This window comes from Ruditapes philippinarum, unplaced genomic scaffold (assembly GCF_026571515.1).
Source record: "Ruditapes philippinarum isolate M1 unplaced genomic scaffold, ASM2657151v2 ctg9876_1_1_1_1, whole genome shotgun sequence".
NCBI classification, from domain to species: domain Eukaryota; kingdom Metazoa; phylum Mollusca; class Bivalvia; order Venerida; family Veneridae; genus Ruditapes; species Ruditapes philippinarum.
The window spans coordinates 13,493-29,259 of NW_026860338.1; the positions used below are offsets into that span (position 1 = coordinate 13,493).

Sequence of the window (15,767 nt, forward strand, 5' to 3'; positions counted from 1 at the left end):
ATAAATAAAAGTCCTTACATAAGCTCTGTATTGCTTTAGATAAAGTAAATAAATAAAGTAATGTTTATAGCTGCAAATCACAATATTTAGCAATACTTTTTTGACACATGTTTGACACATTGACAGTTTTATATCTAATTTTGTTTAAAAAGAGGGATACGAATTTTGCAAGGGAAGGGAAACAATCCGCACAAAAATAACCTATTAACACTTGCAGAGTGCCCGCCAATACATTTCTGATAGTTATGCGCAATGATTTTGTTATATATATCTAATTGTTATCAAATACATATTCTATTCAATTGTAATTGGTATTCGCCATCTTGTAAACTACTCGGTAAACTCACATATATTTCTAGGTTAAGAAATCAAGTGTGTCAATTTTGCTGTATTTGACGTAAATCGACTATAATTTTGTTGTTACAAATTTAATGTCGAAAAAAAGTTAAATAAAATGTTATATTATGTTGTGCTGTGTTGCGTTGTATTGCTTTGATATGCGTTACTTTACGTTATGTTACGTTATGTTATGTTATGTTATACCAACGCTTTCAAACTTTCAAAGTAAATGTGACAAGAGGGCTACAGTAGCCCTAGATGGCTCACCTGAGATCTATGGTTAAAATGGCTTTGAATGCACAAATAGGTAATTGGATTACATTGGGGAATGTTAATATTTGCTATACTTAATATCTAAGCTCTGAGCAGTGTTGTATTTAAGAAGTTGTTTTTATTTTCCTATTAACGAATCATGCAGTTGTCTTAAAGAAGATGTTTAAAACATATTGACTATTGTATACATGTAAAGTTTATATAAGTGGTCCAGGGCAGTTCTATTCTAACCCCAGTGGTATGATTGTGTAATTCTAAGACTTCTAGAAGTCCACTAGGCAATGCTACTAGCCAAATATCTTAGTTCTGGGCATATAACTTTCTGAGGAGAAGATTTTAAGATTTTAGTTTTCTGTTTTTAGCTCTTGTTACCTACTTGGGCATTAGACTGGAACCAATTTATATAACTCATTCGAAAAGCCACCTACAGATCATTCCTGTGAAGTTTGATTCAATTGCAGCATATTGTTTTTAAAAGGACTTTGTGTATACAACAATGAAAGGCGAACAATGAATCACATAAGTTCACCCATAAGCACTTTGTGCTGAAGTGAGCTTAAAAGAACAGACTTTGTAACATGTGTTTAATAACATGCCAAAGAAAATCCCTGTTTTTGTTTGACATACTGTGCTATTTAAATCTAATTGTCCAATTACTGTTGTAATAGGTCGAATAAAGACTTTGTCAGGTTATGTGGTACCAACAGTCAGGTGCACACAGTCAAGTTTCATGGTGGTTATTTGATGATGTTGTGACGAGCAAAAAAATATGAAATTAAAGTTTAACTCACACTCCGAAATTCAATTTTTTACACTCAAATTTAATCAGTTTCCAATGTCCACAGCAGAATATGACAATATGTCCAGAACACTTCCCACACAGAATTAGCACACACACCTCGAAGTTCAAACATTCATCATATATATATTATCAATGAACAATATAGAATACTAAACTACTAAGAGAAAGAATATTTCAGAATGAACATGAAAAGAGCTTTCTTGAAAGAAGATGAATGAACATGAAAAATTATATAGACATCAAATAAACAAAATAATTGAAGCAAGAGTAGGTATCGAACCCACGACCTCGAGATTATCAATCCTGTGCTCTGCCTACTGACCTATTCAGGATATAGATACCAAAAACATTCATAATAAAGCAAATATACATAACAACGTGTTGATGAAGTGTTGTACAGAGCAACTAGTATACTGCAAAATGTACCTGGAAGACTGCATGGCATGGTGTTCACTGATAATTTGAGGGTCAATACTTTTCCGTAAGCAGATTTGTTGGAACAGATTAACAAGTAATAGAACCAGCATGGTGGTGCACTGTGTCAGAGGATCAATGTTGTCACTCAATGAATGCAGGGGCATGTAATGGAGTGTTTATGATGACCACTTCAGTTATCAGACTTCAGCCACTTCAAAAATGTTCAGTACACCATTAAGAACAAAGTACCCCTGACAACATGCCAGTTCTTGAAATAAATAACTATAATCTTGCGCAAATATTCTTTTGTAAGTTCGTTATATGCTTATTTAGAATATGCCAGTATTTTATTCATGCTTAATGTGTATATGATTATAATTAGATAACCTATTTTTTTAAAATAGTGCATTATGCAATTTTACAAGAAGCTTAAAGGTATTTATGGATGGCACTATATATACAACCAAGGCGAACACCTAAATTAATTGAAACGTAAATCATATGTTGTTTTCTAAGACATAATGAAGAACATAGTAAGCTGAAAAACAGCAGAATTTGAGGATTAGGCTTTTAGCCTGTAATCTTTTTCTTTTCTTCACAAAGTGCATCTCTGTTATTTTTAATTAAGGGCTTCACAGGTTGTAATTCTAAAAGGTGTCAAAATAAATAGTCCAAAATAATTGGTAGATACTGATATTTTGCAGGTTATATAATCTCACATATAATACAGCTAATCTTTCACACCATTTTCAATTCCGGTTTTGGGCAGTAAATTTTAACTGATACGTGTATAACCTAAATTTTACCAGGAAATTATTCGGAATTCTGAATTTAGAACTTTCGCAACTCAGAGGTATGAATAACAGAAAACATTATAAGAAAGTTTTGGACCATGACAATTTTTCGGATTTCAGAAGTAACCGGATTTTAAAAGTTCCGGAATTCGGAATTGACACTGTATATATATATATATATATATATATATAAGGGTAAATTCCGCTTTCACTGCGTTAGTGAGCATTGCCAGTCGCATTCATTATCACTTCCGTCCATGGATAGCCAAATCAAGACGTGCCTGCGATAGTTTTAGCTACATTATTTTGTGACCAATCATGTGACATTATATTGAAACAGACCAGTCGTAAGCCTATCTTCTGGCTACAGAGGTTTTATTGAGGGGTTACAGACATATTGGATTTCACACATACTTTGCATCATTTCCGTCTCATAACGAACAACGTTACATTATTTCCATTAGACGTTGTGTTTCAAATGTAAAATATGATAAACAAGATCAACAAGGAAAGGCGGCGTTCAATGAACGCAACACACCCACACGACCCAGCAACAAGAACCAGTGGCACGGAGCCAGGAGGGCTCCAGACAAAAACGGGACAGGGCGCGAGGCATAGCACGGACAGGCTAATCACTAAAATGATACATAAGAAAGAATAGTAACCGACAAGGAAATCAAAATCAAAGAAAACAAATAAATGATTGATTAATAGGCCCACTAAGTAGCCTATATTGAAGATAAGATTTCAACAATTGCAGTATAACTGTAGTGTCATAAATCTCACTATTTATATTTATATTATTACATCAAACACACTGTTTAATGCAGGATACAAAAGAAACATATATTTCAGACATAAGTGATAAAGATGAAACCGACAGTTAAACAAAATCTACATAACTTGTACAGATAATGAATTAAACACAAAACAGGATCAAAACAGAAAGTCAAATAACTTACTGTCAAAAAAAATTTTTTTTTAGATATTTTCATATGATTCGGTATGCCGTGTATTAAAAACAAATTTTATAACAACTAACCTTTCATTGTTCTTTCAATTTAATCTAAAATATAGAAATCTGGAAAAGCGGTGATCCCTCGACAATATTACATAAACATTGCAGACTCCGTTTGATTGAGTCTATTCCTGCAAGATAATGTAATACGCAACATCTTTCACTCCTCTAGCACCAGTGTGAGTAGTATTTAATCTTTAAAACTTACGTGCTGAATCAGTGATTCCGAAAGATCACACAAATATACTGAAGTTAATACGGGCAACAGCTGACATACGGCATTAGACACCTGCTATTGTGAAGTATAAAACTTTGGAAAAGTGGTGACCTTTTGATAGCAAGTTGCAATCTCAGTTTGATTACGTCAATTCAAAAAATATTATTTAATGTGCAAAATCTCTAACGTCCCCTAGATATCTTAAACACTAACATGAATCAATGATTCCTAACGACTAGACATAAGGTTTCAGAGTAGTGACTATCATTTATGATTATCATCAAACCATTGACGCACAGTTTGATGTTACAAAATGCATAGTTAAAAGGAGAAAAAATGATCAGATTAAAACTTACATAAAAAATTTGGAAAATATTAGATCCTCGGAGGCAATGAAGATAACATAAAAATAAATGAAGTATGCAGACTCGATTTAATTGAGTCTGTTCATGATGCGTTGCATCCTTATATTAAAAATATGTTTTATTGTAAATTGTCTTTTCAAAATATCAATTTATGTTGTATGTGTATGTGTGCCCAACGTCATGCATGTGTTGGTTTGGTTTTTATCTCATATATATATAAATCCTTAAGGTCCAAGAATGATATATTTCTTTGACGTGAATGAGATAAAAAATAACATATTATTACATCATTATTCATCCATTCTCATTAGGTACACACTCAACCAAATCCAGTTTAAGTTATTAGTTTGCATTCTTTGTAAGGTAAAGTACAAGTAAGTAGTATTTAAACAATCTTAAACGGTTTTTTGTTTGCTTAATAATCGTTTTTAAATAAAAAAAATATTTTATTTATATGACTTGGTACATAATTTCGGAAGCTCAATTATTTACATTAAAAATAACTTAGCAGAACTATTAGCGTATGAATGTCTTATATCATTTCTATGAGTCTCATACTTTTAAATTCATTCTTACATACCAACCCTGACAGACAAAGCTTTACAATTGAGTATTTGCCGACTGTAAGTGCGGGACAGTAATCCAGGAGCAAACATTTACTGCGCTTTTATAAGAATCATTATCACACATTTACCAAACAAAACAAAAATATTATTTTGAAATAACGGCAACAAGGATAGGAGTTATTTATGACATCATCTTTTCTTCCTTGATGTGATAATACCGTATTAAATAGCTAGTATTTTACTTGTAAACATACTATATCATAATATATCTTATGCATTATTCTGCAAAGAAATGGTACTTAAATATAATTTATGAATTCCGTTTGAAGTTAGTTTTGAATTGTAAATTGTATTTAATTATACTTGTATTCCGGTCCAATCATAAGCCACTGATTTTAAGTGGAAATGATAAGGTTTCGATTATATTATATAAAAATATAACATTACGTGTCATTCTATGAAAAAGACCACTCATTTATTCTATTCTTTGCATATGATTCAGTACTGTGTGGTAGCACAGTTATAAAATGCGTGTCCACTTGATGAGCAAATAATGGGCGAAACTTTTTATTCTGGTCGAAAATAATTAGAACAAAACACTCAACGATGTTTGCACGAACTCTAAAACAGTTATCACAAGATAGTTTACAACATTTAATCGAGAATAAACATCAAAGATATTTAAATCAATTATTAAAACCATGCCAATACTGAATTTCTTATGAAAATAAAAATGGAGTGCATATCAATTTCCTCGGATTTACATACACTGAAATGACCTATGAGAGGGAGAAAAATCTTCGGGTTCATCTGAGCAAAAGATGAGAACGTTTCAATTCATTACCAACCATGGTACGTGTACAACGGCAATTTTAGAATAAAACAAAATGAATAAATTCTATCACATATTTATCATTAACAGTTATATTCATTGACTACATGGACTATACATGTATATCAGATATAACCATTCCTCTGAACAGATGATAAGTCAATTTATATGATATATTTAAGAAAAGGTAACAAGTTACACACTGATACGGAACGTTAAAGTACATAACACGGCTTGGATATCATACATGTATATTTCCTTAATATTGCAATGGTTTATTTCCAGATTTATTTACTTATACTGAAGAATGAAATTACCGATGTAGGTTTTATATATTACATCAATTTTAATATCTACTTTCATTTTAAGATTAAGATACATGATAACTAAAGCATATATTTTAAATGCAGCTAAAGTTTCCTAACTGAAGGTGCATTACACTTAATATAACTCGTTAAGTCCTTGTCAATGGCACAGTAGTGCATTTAAGAATATAGTGCATTACAATATGAAGCTACTATATGTATTTTTTTTTTTATTTTTTTTTTTTTTGCAAGTCAAAGTATTATTCTCTTGCCTTTGATACTTCTTACCCAACTTGCGTGTGGTATTTTCTTTGGTAAAGTTCACCTACACGCGCTTTTAAAATACCTGTGTTATTACGAAACGTTTATAGCGAGCTCGACGAGCTGGCCCGAAGGGCCTGCTCGCAAAGCGAGCTTTACGGTTACGCGAGTACCTGCTAAGTGATGGTTTTGAAAACTTTCGTCCGAAGTACCGAATTGGACACATCGCAACTTTTCGAATTTAAAGATAACGATAAAATCTGGGGAATTCTGACTGAAAACGGATGTGTAGACTGGTCACCCGCGCACGTCTATGGGAACCCTAATTGGACAGGGAACCAGAATAACGGAAGCTGTGTATAAAATATCGAATGACAGTTTTAAAATCGAAAATGTAAACTGAAAATTGAAGGCGCCATTTTGTTTGAAAAATCGGATAAATAAAAACAATTTTTTTGTCGAATTTTGTTGTGAAAACTATTTAGAATGAAAGAAAATGGTCTAACTAAGAAAATGAATCCGAACACCAATATCTTTTATTCAGTCGTTAACGCTGTACAGACGTTTAAAGTATTGTTTACGTGACGTCACAATGTAGCGCCAAACAGCACGTGCAAAACAATCAAATCAAGTACGCTATTTTAATGTCGTAAACGTTTAAAGTTTTACATTTATTTCACTTTTAATAATCTTTATTTCGCTTGAAAAATTATAGAGTGAAATAAAATAAACAACAAAGTTTTATCAACGTTTTCAAAACTCGTTTTTTTAACACAGTACGTGTGACGTCACACGCACTCGTCACTGCATTTGAAATAAAAATGAGCGATTATTTCATACTATTTTACATTAAAAGTACATCGAACTCGCTTTGAGGCTTTGCCTTTTTCATATTATTTATGTGAAGTATAAAATACACATCATAACAACGCAGATTATTAATAACAATTTCACTCAGAAATACGAATATTTCTCTTTTGATTTTAATAGCGAGCTCGACGAGCTGGCCCGAAGGGCATGCTTGCAAAGCGAGCTTTACGGTAACGCGAGTACCTGCTAAGTGATGGTTTTGAAAACTTTCGTCCGAAGTACCGAATTGGACACATCGCATCTTTTCGAATTTAAAGATAACGATAAAGACTGAGGAATTCTGACTGAAAACGGATGTGTAGACTGGTCACCCGCGCACGTCTATGGGAACCATAATTGGACAGGGAACCAGAATAACGGAAGCTATGTATAAAATAACGAATGCCAGTTTTAAAACGGAAAATGTAAAATGAAAATAAAAGGCGCCATTTTGTTTGAAAAATCTGATAAATAAAAACAATTTTTTGTCGAATTTTGTTGTGAAAACTATCAAGAATGAAAGAAAATGGTCTAAGAAATTAATCCGAACACCAATATCTTTTATTCAGTCCTGTACGCTGTACACACGTTTAAAGTATTGTTTACGTGACGTCACAATGTAGCGCCAAACAGCACGTGCAAAACAATCAAATCAAGTACGCTATTTTAATGTCGCAAACGTTTTAAGTTTTACATTTATTTCACTTTTAATAATCTTTATTTCGCTTGAAAAATTATAGAGTGAAATAAAATAAACAAACAAAATTTTATCAACGTTTTCAAAACTCGTTATTCATTTAACGACAGGGGCGGAGCCATATTAAACACAGTACGTGTGACGTCACACGCACTCGTCACTGCATTCAATTGCAAGAAATAAACATGAGCGATTATTTCATACTATTCCACGTCAAAAGTACATCGAGCTCGCTTTGAGGCTTTGCCTTTTTCATATTACGGGGAAGTCAAAGTCCGGGCCCGCGAAGCGGGTCCGGGCTCTGGCTTGCACGGCTATAGACTACACGTGTATAGGCTATTTAAAAGAAAATCAAATAATAATAAAAAAAATTATATAGAATTCTATACCTATCAATGAAATTTTCAGTGTCAGTTCTAGTCGGGCGCCGCCATTTACAATATAACTCAATAATAATAGGCGGGGTATTCCGATAACGGAACAAATCTCAACTTTTCGGATAAATAATTAACGTCGAGTATTCCGAGTGAAAACGGAAGCGGTGAATGTAATACCGAATGACACTTTTAAAACAGAAAGAATGAAAGGAATTTTTAACGACTTCCCCGTGCATAGGCTTTGCCTAATTTCATATTAGAAATGAATGAAATAGTTGTGGTATTTTGTAACTGTGACAAATAACACTATAGTCTGTCCCATTAAAAATGGAAATGAACTTTTGCCTGGTATGAATTAATAAAAACACGTTGAATAAAAAATGTAAACTAGAAAAAAGTCACCCTCGAGATTTTTCAGGATTTTTCTCTAAAGTGTCTAATTTTCTTGTAAAAGCAAAGTTTCATTTCTCTACGGCAAGTCTCTGTTGTTTATTTTCCGTAGCCATTGCCGAAGTACTCTTCATTTGAAGATGAACGGGAGAAAGCACGTGTCATGTTTCTAAAATGTACATGATGCTCTCGGGGTCGTTTCATGATTATTTTACAAACCTGTATCTACAAGATGTAACAGTTTCCGACTTTCGTTGCAATGCATGATGGAAAACTTTAAAAAAAATGAATAACAAGCAACAACTTGAACAAGATCATCGAGTCTGTGGAGTAGATCTAGAAATTGCACTAACTTTGAGCTGAATAGAATCCCTATGACTATGAGTTTCGAAATAGATCTTTATAAACGTCACGAAAAAATTCGCATTCTGAAGATCACTTCATTGCCAGTTTATATCCAGTTCCGTAGACTTTGAAACTCCTGAATGGCATGACATTTACACTTACATGTATGATGATGATGATTGTATGATGATCCAGATTTTTTCATAATCCGTCTCATTATTAAAACATTGTTCCATTTGTGCAGTTATCTGGGTTAGCAAATGAAATATGTAAATGAAACACATCATAATCCAGTATGTTCCAAATCCATAATTCAAGAACGGCCCATCAATTCTAGTTCGACAGCACAATGTTTATAACTATTAAAAATGGATTCCTGACGAAAAAACATTATTACGTCACCGACAATTTACGAAATATATGACGTAACAAAAATCCCTCGATGATTCCAGTTGCGGCATTGGCAGAGGGCGGTTAGGCATATTTAACCTCATAAAGATACTTTTAAGCGAGATACATCTGTCTTGATGGCATTTAAAATAATTTTTGTATACAGTACCCAGATTTTGCAGTAATTGTTAAAAGTACACCTTCAATTCATATATTAAAGTGACATTATCCCCATCCAAAAGTATATAGTGAGTGAACGGATGAAGATCAAAATAAGTTTTCATTTTACCATAATTCCCTTTAATTTAAAAATTAAATTCACATAAACAATAAATAACGCACAGATCCTAACGAAATTTTTGTAAATATCCATTAGAATTTACCCATAACGCTTAATTTATAAAAAGAGTGGGGCAGTCTTTTTAAATTTTAAACAGATTTATAATTTTATCCTAAACATTTTCTAATATCAACTGTTGGTCAAACACCATTTTGACCGTAAATGTTTTGAGAAATAAAGTCAATTCAGCTTAACTTGACTATGAAAATATGAGCATAATGTCACTTTAAAATAAAACTTTTGATAGCATTTAAATAATTTTAAACACACTTAATGACATGAATCTATGACAGAATACCTCTTCCATTAATTCACATATAACCTTCGTTTTGATTTTATGATTTTTAAACTATTTTATATATTTCTCAGAAATAATTTCCCTACAAATTATCTCGTTATTCAAGAGTTCTGTAAATCCTACTCTTATAGCTACAAAATATACCATATGCGGTGTTATTTTCTCTCGCGAAAAAATATAGCTATTGTTTTTTCACTGAATATTTTCAAATTTTAGGAAGGCTATAATTATTTAGGACATCACTCTGTGTTTCTCTTTGACTCGATCTCCCGTTCATATTAACATAGTATGTAACACTTTGAGTCCCTGATTAAACGCTCCAATTCAATCTTATTCTTAATAATATCAAACACTGCCGGTATTTCTGGACATTTTGTTAAATTATGAGACGGAAAATTAATCTGTATTTACAAGCTTAAAGTGTATAGGCCAACGTTTGGTTGCTCAAACTAGAAAGCATTTTTATATTCTTATAATTTACATTTTTCCTCGCACGCGAGTCTGTGTTCTCTCATGAGCAAATGAGCTAGTTCAAGTAGACACTGCAAAACAATACTGAACATATAGTGAATCAGTTCCCCTTTCTATATATTTCTTGTCAGATTTGCATGCTAATGTCATATTTGTTGGCGATTTATACGTCGGGTTTCTGTTGTGAAAGTTATAACCTACGAAAAGTTTTAACGCACGAACATCGCACCCGAAATAAGAAGGGTAACCTATTTTTGTATCCCATCGGACCTGGTTAATTTAATTATTTTTAAATAGACGTGATACATACTAATGGACAGTATTCAGACAACTACAGAATTATGTTAATTAAACATTAGCGAAGAACCATTTTTTTAGTCTTCTAGCTAGTGTTCCCGTTACCTTACGACGCGTTGCGGTATTCAACATACGCGCTTGATTGAAAAGCTATCTAATCAAATCACTTCATAATATTGCTCTTTTTCTCTTAAAAAGAATATAAAATACGGCAGTATATCATGGTAATTATATAATTATATAAATCTTTGTGTGTTAAAATTTATAAAGCGGTTACTGATATTTCACTTCAAATGATTTTAAATTGATTATTTTAGATAATGGTTTGCTAGTAAAATTGCCTTTTCGACACCAACTTTGTTCTCATTTTTCATTTTAATGATAACATTCAGCTTATGATCAGTAAGTAAATAAGAATAATCAATTTTTTATAATTAACGAGTACATGTCACGCTTATTGTGAGACGAACCCTAAATGATGTCTGTATGGGCGCCGCCATTTTGAAATGGACGTCACGTCAGGTTACAACGTAAGTCAACGGGAAAATATATAATTTTAACATTTTGACCATATTACTGACTTTATGGAAAAAATGAAAAACATGCCTAGAGATATTGATGTCAGGATTAACATGACATTAACTTAAATGATTTCACTATTATATTTAATAAAAATGGAATATTCAAATTTGGTGGGACAGACTAGGATGAATATGTTCAGTGAAAATGCAGCCAATAAAATGGGGTGTAAAGAGGTTGTTTGCAGTAAAATCTGCGGGCTATAGACAAAGTGCGTGTTATTTTGAACAATTTCTACTCAAAACGATACATGATGTTATCATTTAAAATAAGACAAGCATCTAGTAAGCAGTAAATATAGACTGTACTGCCTGTATGTTACGAGCATACATAAATCATGATAAAATGCAAATCGAAGTAGAGAGTATTTGTTCAACTCTTGACAATTCATCAAAACGACTGTGAAAATTTAGATATAATCTTATATTGGGTTAAACGTAGCTTCTTTATTAAGACCACGTAGTGTACTAACATACGAATAAATAATTTCAGTTGAAACTGACTTGAAAAATAACTAAATGATGATTAAGCTAAATATGTAAGTGTTATATTGTGTTGAAACAGCTGTGTCATAGCTAGTTGTTTATAAATGATATTTTTGCAAATTATCTTATTCTGAGAAAAAGATTTAAAATGGCTTAAAAACTTCTGATCCGCTTTAAAAATTCATTTATAATTCAGTATCGTCATTTTCTTAAGTTTGTGAAATAGGAAGTTTTTTAAAGTTTTTATTTTAGAGTACACACATTCTTTTCACTGAAAAGCATATGTAGATTGTTTTAAATAAACAAATGTAATATTTTTTCCATTTTAACAAAACATTTATTTTACATATTAACAAAAGTGCGAGCTGTATTTTATTATCTATAAAATGCTCTTACATTTAAATACAACTTGCCTTAGACAATTTTTGTTCGATTTAGTTTTTAAAAATCTAAGTTGGAGTCATATTAGCGTTGATATGAAGTTAAAGAACATTACGTTGATCCGTCCTTGAATTCAGCGTCATTTTTGCAACACAAAATTTACGCATCTGCATTACCTATAACAGTCGTTAACATGCAACACAAAATTTACGCACCTGCATTACCTATAACCGTCGTTAACATGCAACACAAAATTTACGCACCTGCATTACCTATAACAGTCGTTAACATGCAACACAAAATTTACGCACCTGCATTACCTATAACCGTCGTTAACATGCAACACAAAATTTACTCACCTGCATTACCTATAACTGTTTATTTGCGTATGACGTCATAAATTTCACTAAATATCATGCAATTGTATCATTTGATGTCACAATAACAAAACGAGAGTTTGCGAAATTCGAGAAGCTATAGTAATACAATCAAAGTGCTCCGTGATTCGTTGATCCTGTAGCCATAGTGATTGGCGCTTTGCGAATATTCCTGTTATCATATTTTTTAATTAACAAATAGATAGCAAATAAATACCTTAAAAAATACATTCAATCATCATATTGTATGACTGCTTCTAATCATTTTATAGCCTGTCTACTAACTTTCCGGACAGCTCTCGTAAAATGTTACGGTCGATAGGTATATTAAATAGAAATAGTCATTTGGGCTAGCTTTTTGTGTTAACTCTGCAGTGCCTAATTTCGGATACGCTACGCAAAAAGCGTATACATATCTTTAAAATGATGTTCAAGCTACCGCTAACAAGAAACCAACAAGTAATTTTTTCTCTTAAAATTGTCCAGAGGTATGAATAAGCACATTCTTGTGAAATAAGAACTATGTTTCTAACAGTACAGGGTACAGGGACGAACTTCTGCAGAAGCATGAGGGCACATTTAAAGCCCGGAGATTCAAAAGTGTAAGGACTCCTGCAGATGTGAATGAACGACACATAAATCGATAAGCGCTTTTCTTGAATAAAAGTATACATTTTAATCGATTATTCCTTGTTTAGTTATAAAAAACCTTGTCTGTGCCATGTTTTCCACGTTCTAATGCGATGTCATTTAATGGTAATGTTTTCATAATAAAACTACCGAGGCGGTCACAGCATAGAGCTGTTTTTAAATTAGGCCCTTTGTCAAGCATATTAAAAATTTGCAACAACGGTACGTAAAGGCTATTTGTATTTGGGTTTTATTGGTCAAGCCTCTTACCAAATAGTTCTGTTTCAAATCTGTGTGTGTAAAATTCTGTTACAACACTAATATTTAAGTTTGAAAGGACTGCAAATTGTATGATTTATTTCTTTTCAAAATGAAATCAGCAATCAATATGTATATATATTGTATTTATATATATTGTAGATAGATAAATGACTTGACATTTTTTATCCTACATTTTTATAAGGCTATAAAATGTGAACGTAAATAATGTTTTGAGAGTACGTAAGGAAACATAACGCCACAGCTTCGACAGGAGGTAAGACCTTCAGATTATTACATATTATCTTTTTTAATACTTAATAAAAGATGTTGATGACAAATATTTAATATTGCACTTTTACAGAAAAATTGTTTAATTTTTATTCAATTCTTTTCTATGCAGGATTTAATACGTACAAATAAAAAGTTCTTAATCTAAGTGTTTTATTATATTCTCTTAATCTTTATGTCTTAGCAATATAAAATTCTTACAACATGTTATTTAATATTGAAGACGGTCTATAAAATCATCAATTTGTTTAACATAATATTTGAAATTCCTTATTTATTTTTTTTTCGAAATCCAGGGAAATTGTTCAGTAACCAAATAAGAGAGTGAATGGACATTATGAAATAAACCTTATTTAAAAATTCAGTAATTGTGTTGTGTTTTTCTTTATAAAACAAACAGAATTAAAATGAATGCATCAATGACTAATTATAACTGATAATGACTTATCATTTAATTGAATTTATGGATAACATTTAAAAGTACGCATATCTAGTTAAGAAATATATCATCTTCAGAATTTTTCGACAAAAACACAAACGAAACTTTACTTATTATGTACTGTACACATGTGTTTATACTTCTTCCTTTAAACCTATTCATTACTATCTGTTTTAGAATAATACATTTTGTTGTATTTTCGTCAATGTTTTCTGTTACATAACATTTAGCTATGGCATCAGGTTCTAACACATTGCCATATGGGTTCCAGCCACCTTCAGAAAGTTATGTATTTGATAATCTTATCGCCGACCTCTCTCAAGCAATATCAGAAAGGGAACTGGAAAATCTCAAACAACGCTTTGAACGTAAGTTGTCAAATTAAATGAAGTTGTTATGGTCTCACGGATTACAGTTAGACCAGTTATGTTATTTGTCATTGAATTAAAACATTTACTTTGTCGTAGTTATTTTTAACATGATAGAAACAATCAGTACGAAATAATTTTAGAATCATTATTTGCAGCAACTGCATTTTAGGTAAATTTTGTTCTCATATCAGATGTGCAAGATGTACGACTCCAAGAGAGATGTTTGTATTTTTGAAAGACAGGGGATTCATAAATAACTACAACATACTGTATATCCAGCAAATTGTTCGTGTCCTTGACAGAGTAGATCTTGTGGAAAAAGTGCTAAAATATGCACAAATGTTTGAGGAGGATACAGTTCTGCATGTTTTCCAGAAGACGACAAAAATCAGTATAATTATATATAATATATCTTATTGAATATGCGCATTTGTTTACGTGTTCTCAACGAATAAAGAATCAATTTTATTTAGGAATTCTGATTGAAACTTCTAAATTTACACTACTTTTTTGTAAAGTGGACTACAATACAGTTTGTATATAAAACATCAAATCAATTATTTTCTGTTATGTTTGTTTTCAGTAATGTAGAATTATATATTCAGGAATTGATTCACCGATCTTATCTGACTGATCAAATCTTAAATTTCAGCTGAAGGATTTACTCTAGTTCAGTTTCACATTAAAGGTCAAGGGATTTCAGAGACTGGCCAGCTGGAAAAGTTTCGGAGAGAAGTTTCTAGGCTACTGCTTTGTCCTCTCCATGAAGTGATCATCAGTGGCATACAAGCGACAAACAGCACTATCTTAACACTCATGATTCCAACATTGTATGCTGACGTCCTCGCAAAACAATTAGAAAAACAAAGTCAACGCATTATTAGCTCATTTATGCTACTAAACGTCGACTTAGTTATCTCCGATAACAATGAGTTTGAGCTTCAAGTCAAAGGTGCGTGAGTATCTATTATTTAGATAGCTAAAAGATATACTTTTCTATCTTAAAATTATCTTTAGACTGTTGGTAAATATAATTCGGTGCAGACTAAACTCAGCCGTTACATCTGTGTTGTCTGATTACTCTCTTTACTGTTCATTATTCAGTCAATAAATAAATGAAAATTTTCCAGAAAAGGATTCATTTGTGTCGTCCGGATTGAAAGATGGTAAAGTCAATTTAAGAGTTTTAGATTTGCAAAGGATAAATAACGCGTGTTCTATTTTGAGCATATCAGTAAGGAGGAAAACATCAATTTTATCTTATTATTTTATCTCCTTCTATAGAAATGAAGCATGTTTAATTTAATGTGGTC

General features: G+C 31.8%; 1 protein-coding gene across 2 annotated transcripts in view; it reads left to right on the plus strand.

The window, feature by feature from the left end:
* The first annotated feature begins 13,489 nt into the window (after positions 1-13,489).
* Positions 13,490-15,767, plus strand: part of LOC132759689 (uncharacterized) — a 121,791-nt gene continuing 119,513 nt past the window's right edge. The window contains exons 1-4 of one of the 2 annotated variants that reach the window (XR_009629757.1): positions 13,490-13,630; positions 14,314-14,451; positions 14,646-14,845; positions 15,107-15,406. Coding sequence is in view for 1 of the 2 variants with exons in the window: in XM_060751503.1 (XP_060607486.1) it covers positions 14,316-14,451 (136 nt within the window). In the remaining variant the exon portion in view is untranslated. The remainder of the gene's footprint in view (positions 13,631-14,313; positions 14,452-14,645; positions 14,846-15,106; positions 15,407-15,767) is intronic. The other variant, XM_060751503.1, reaches the window with a different exon arrangement.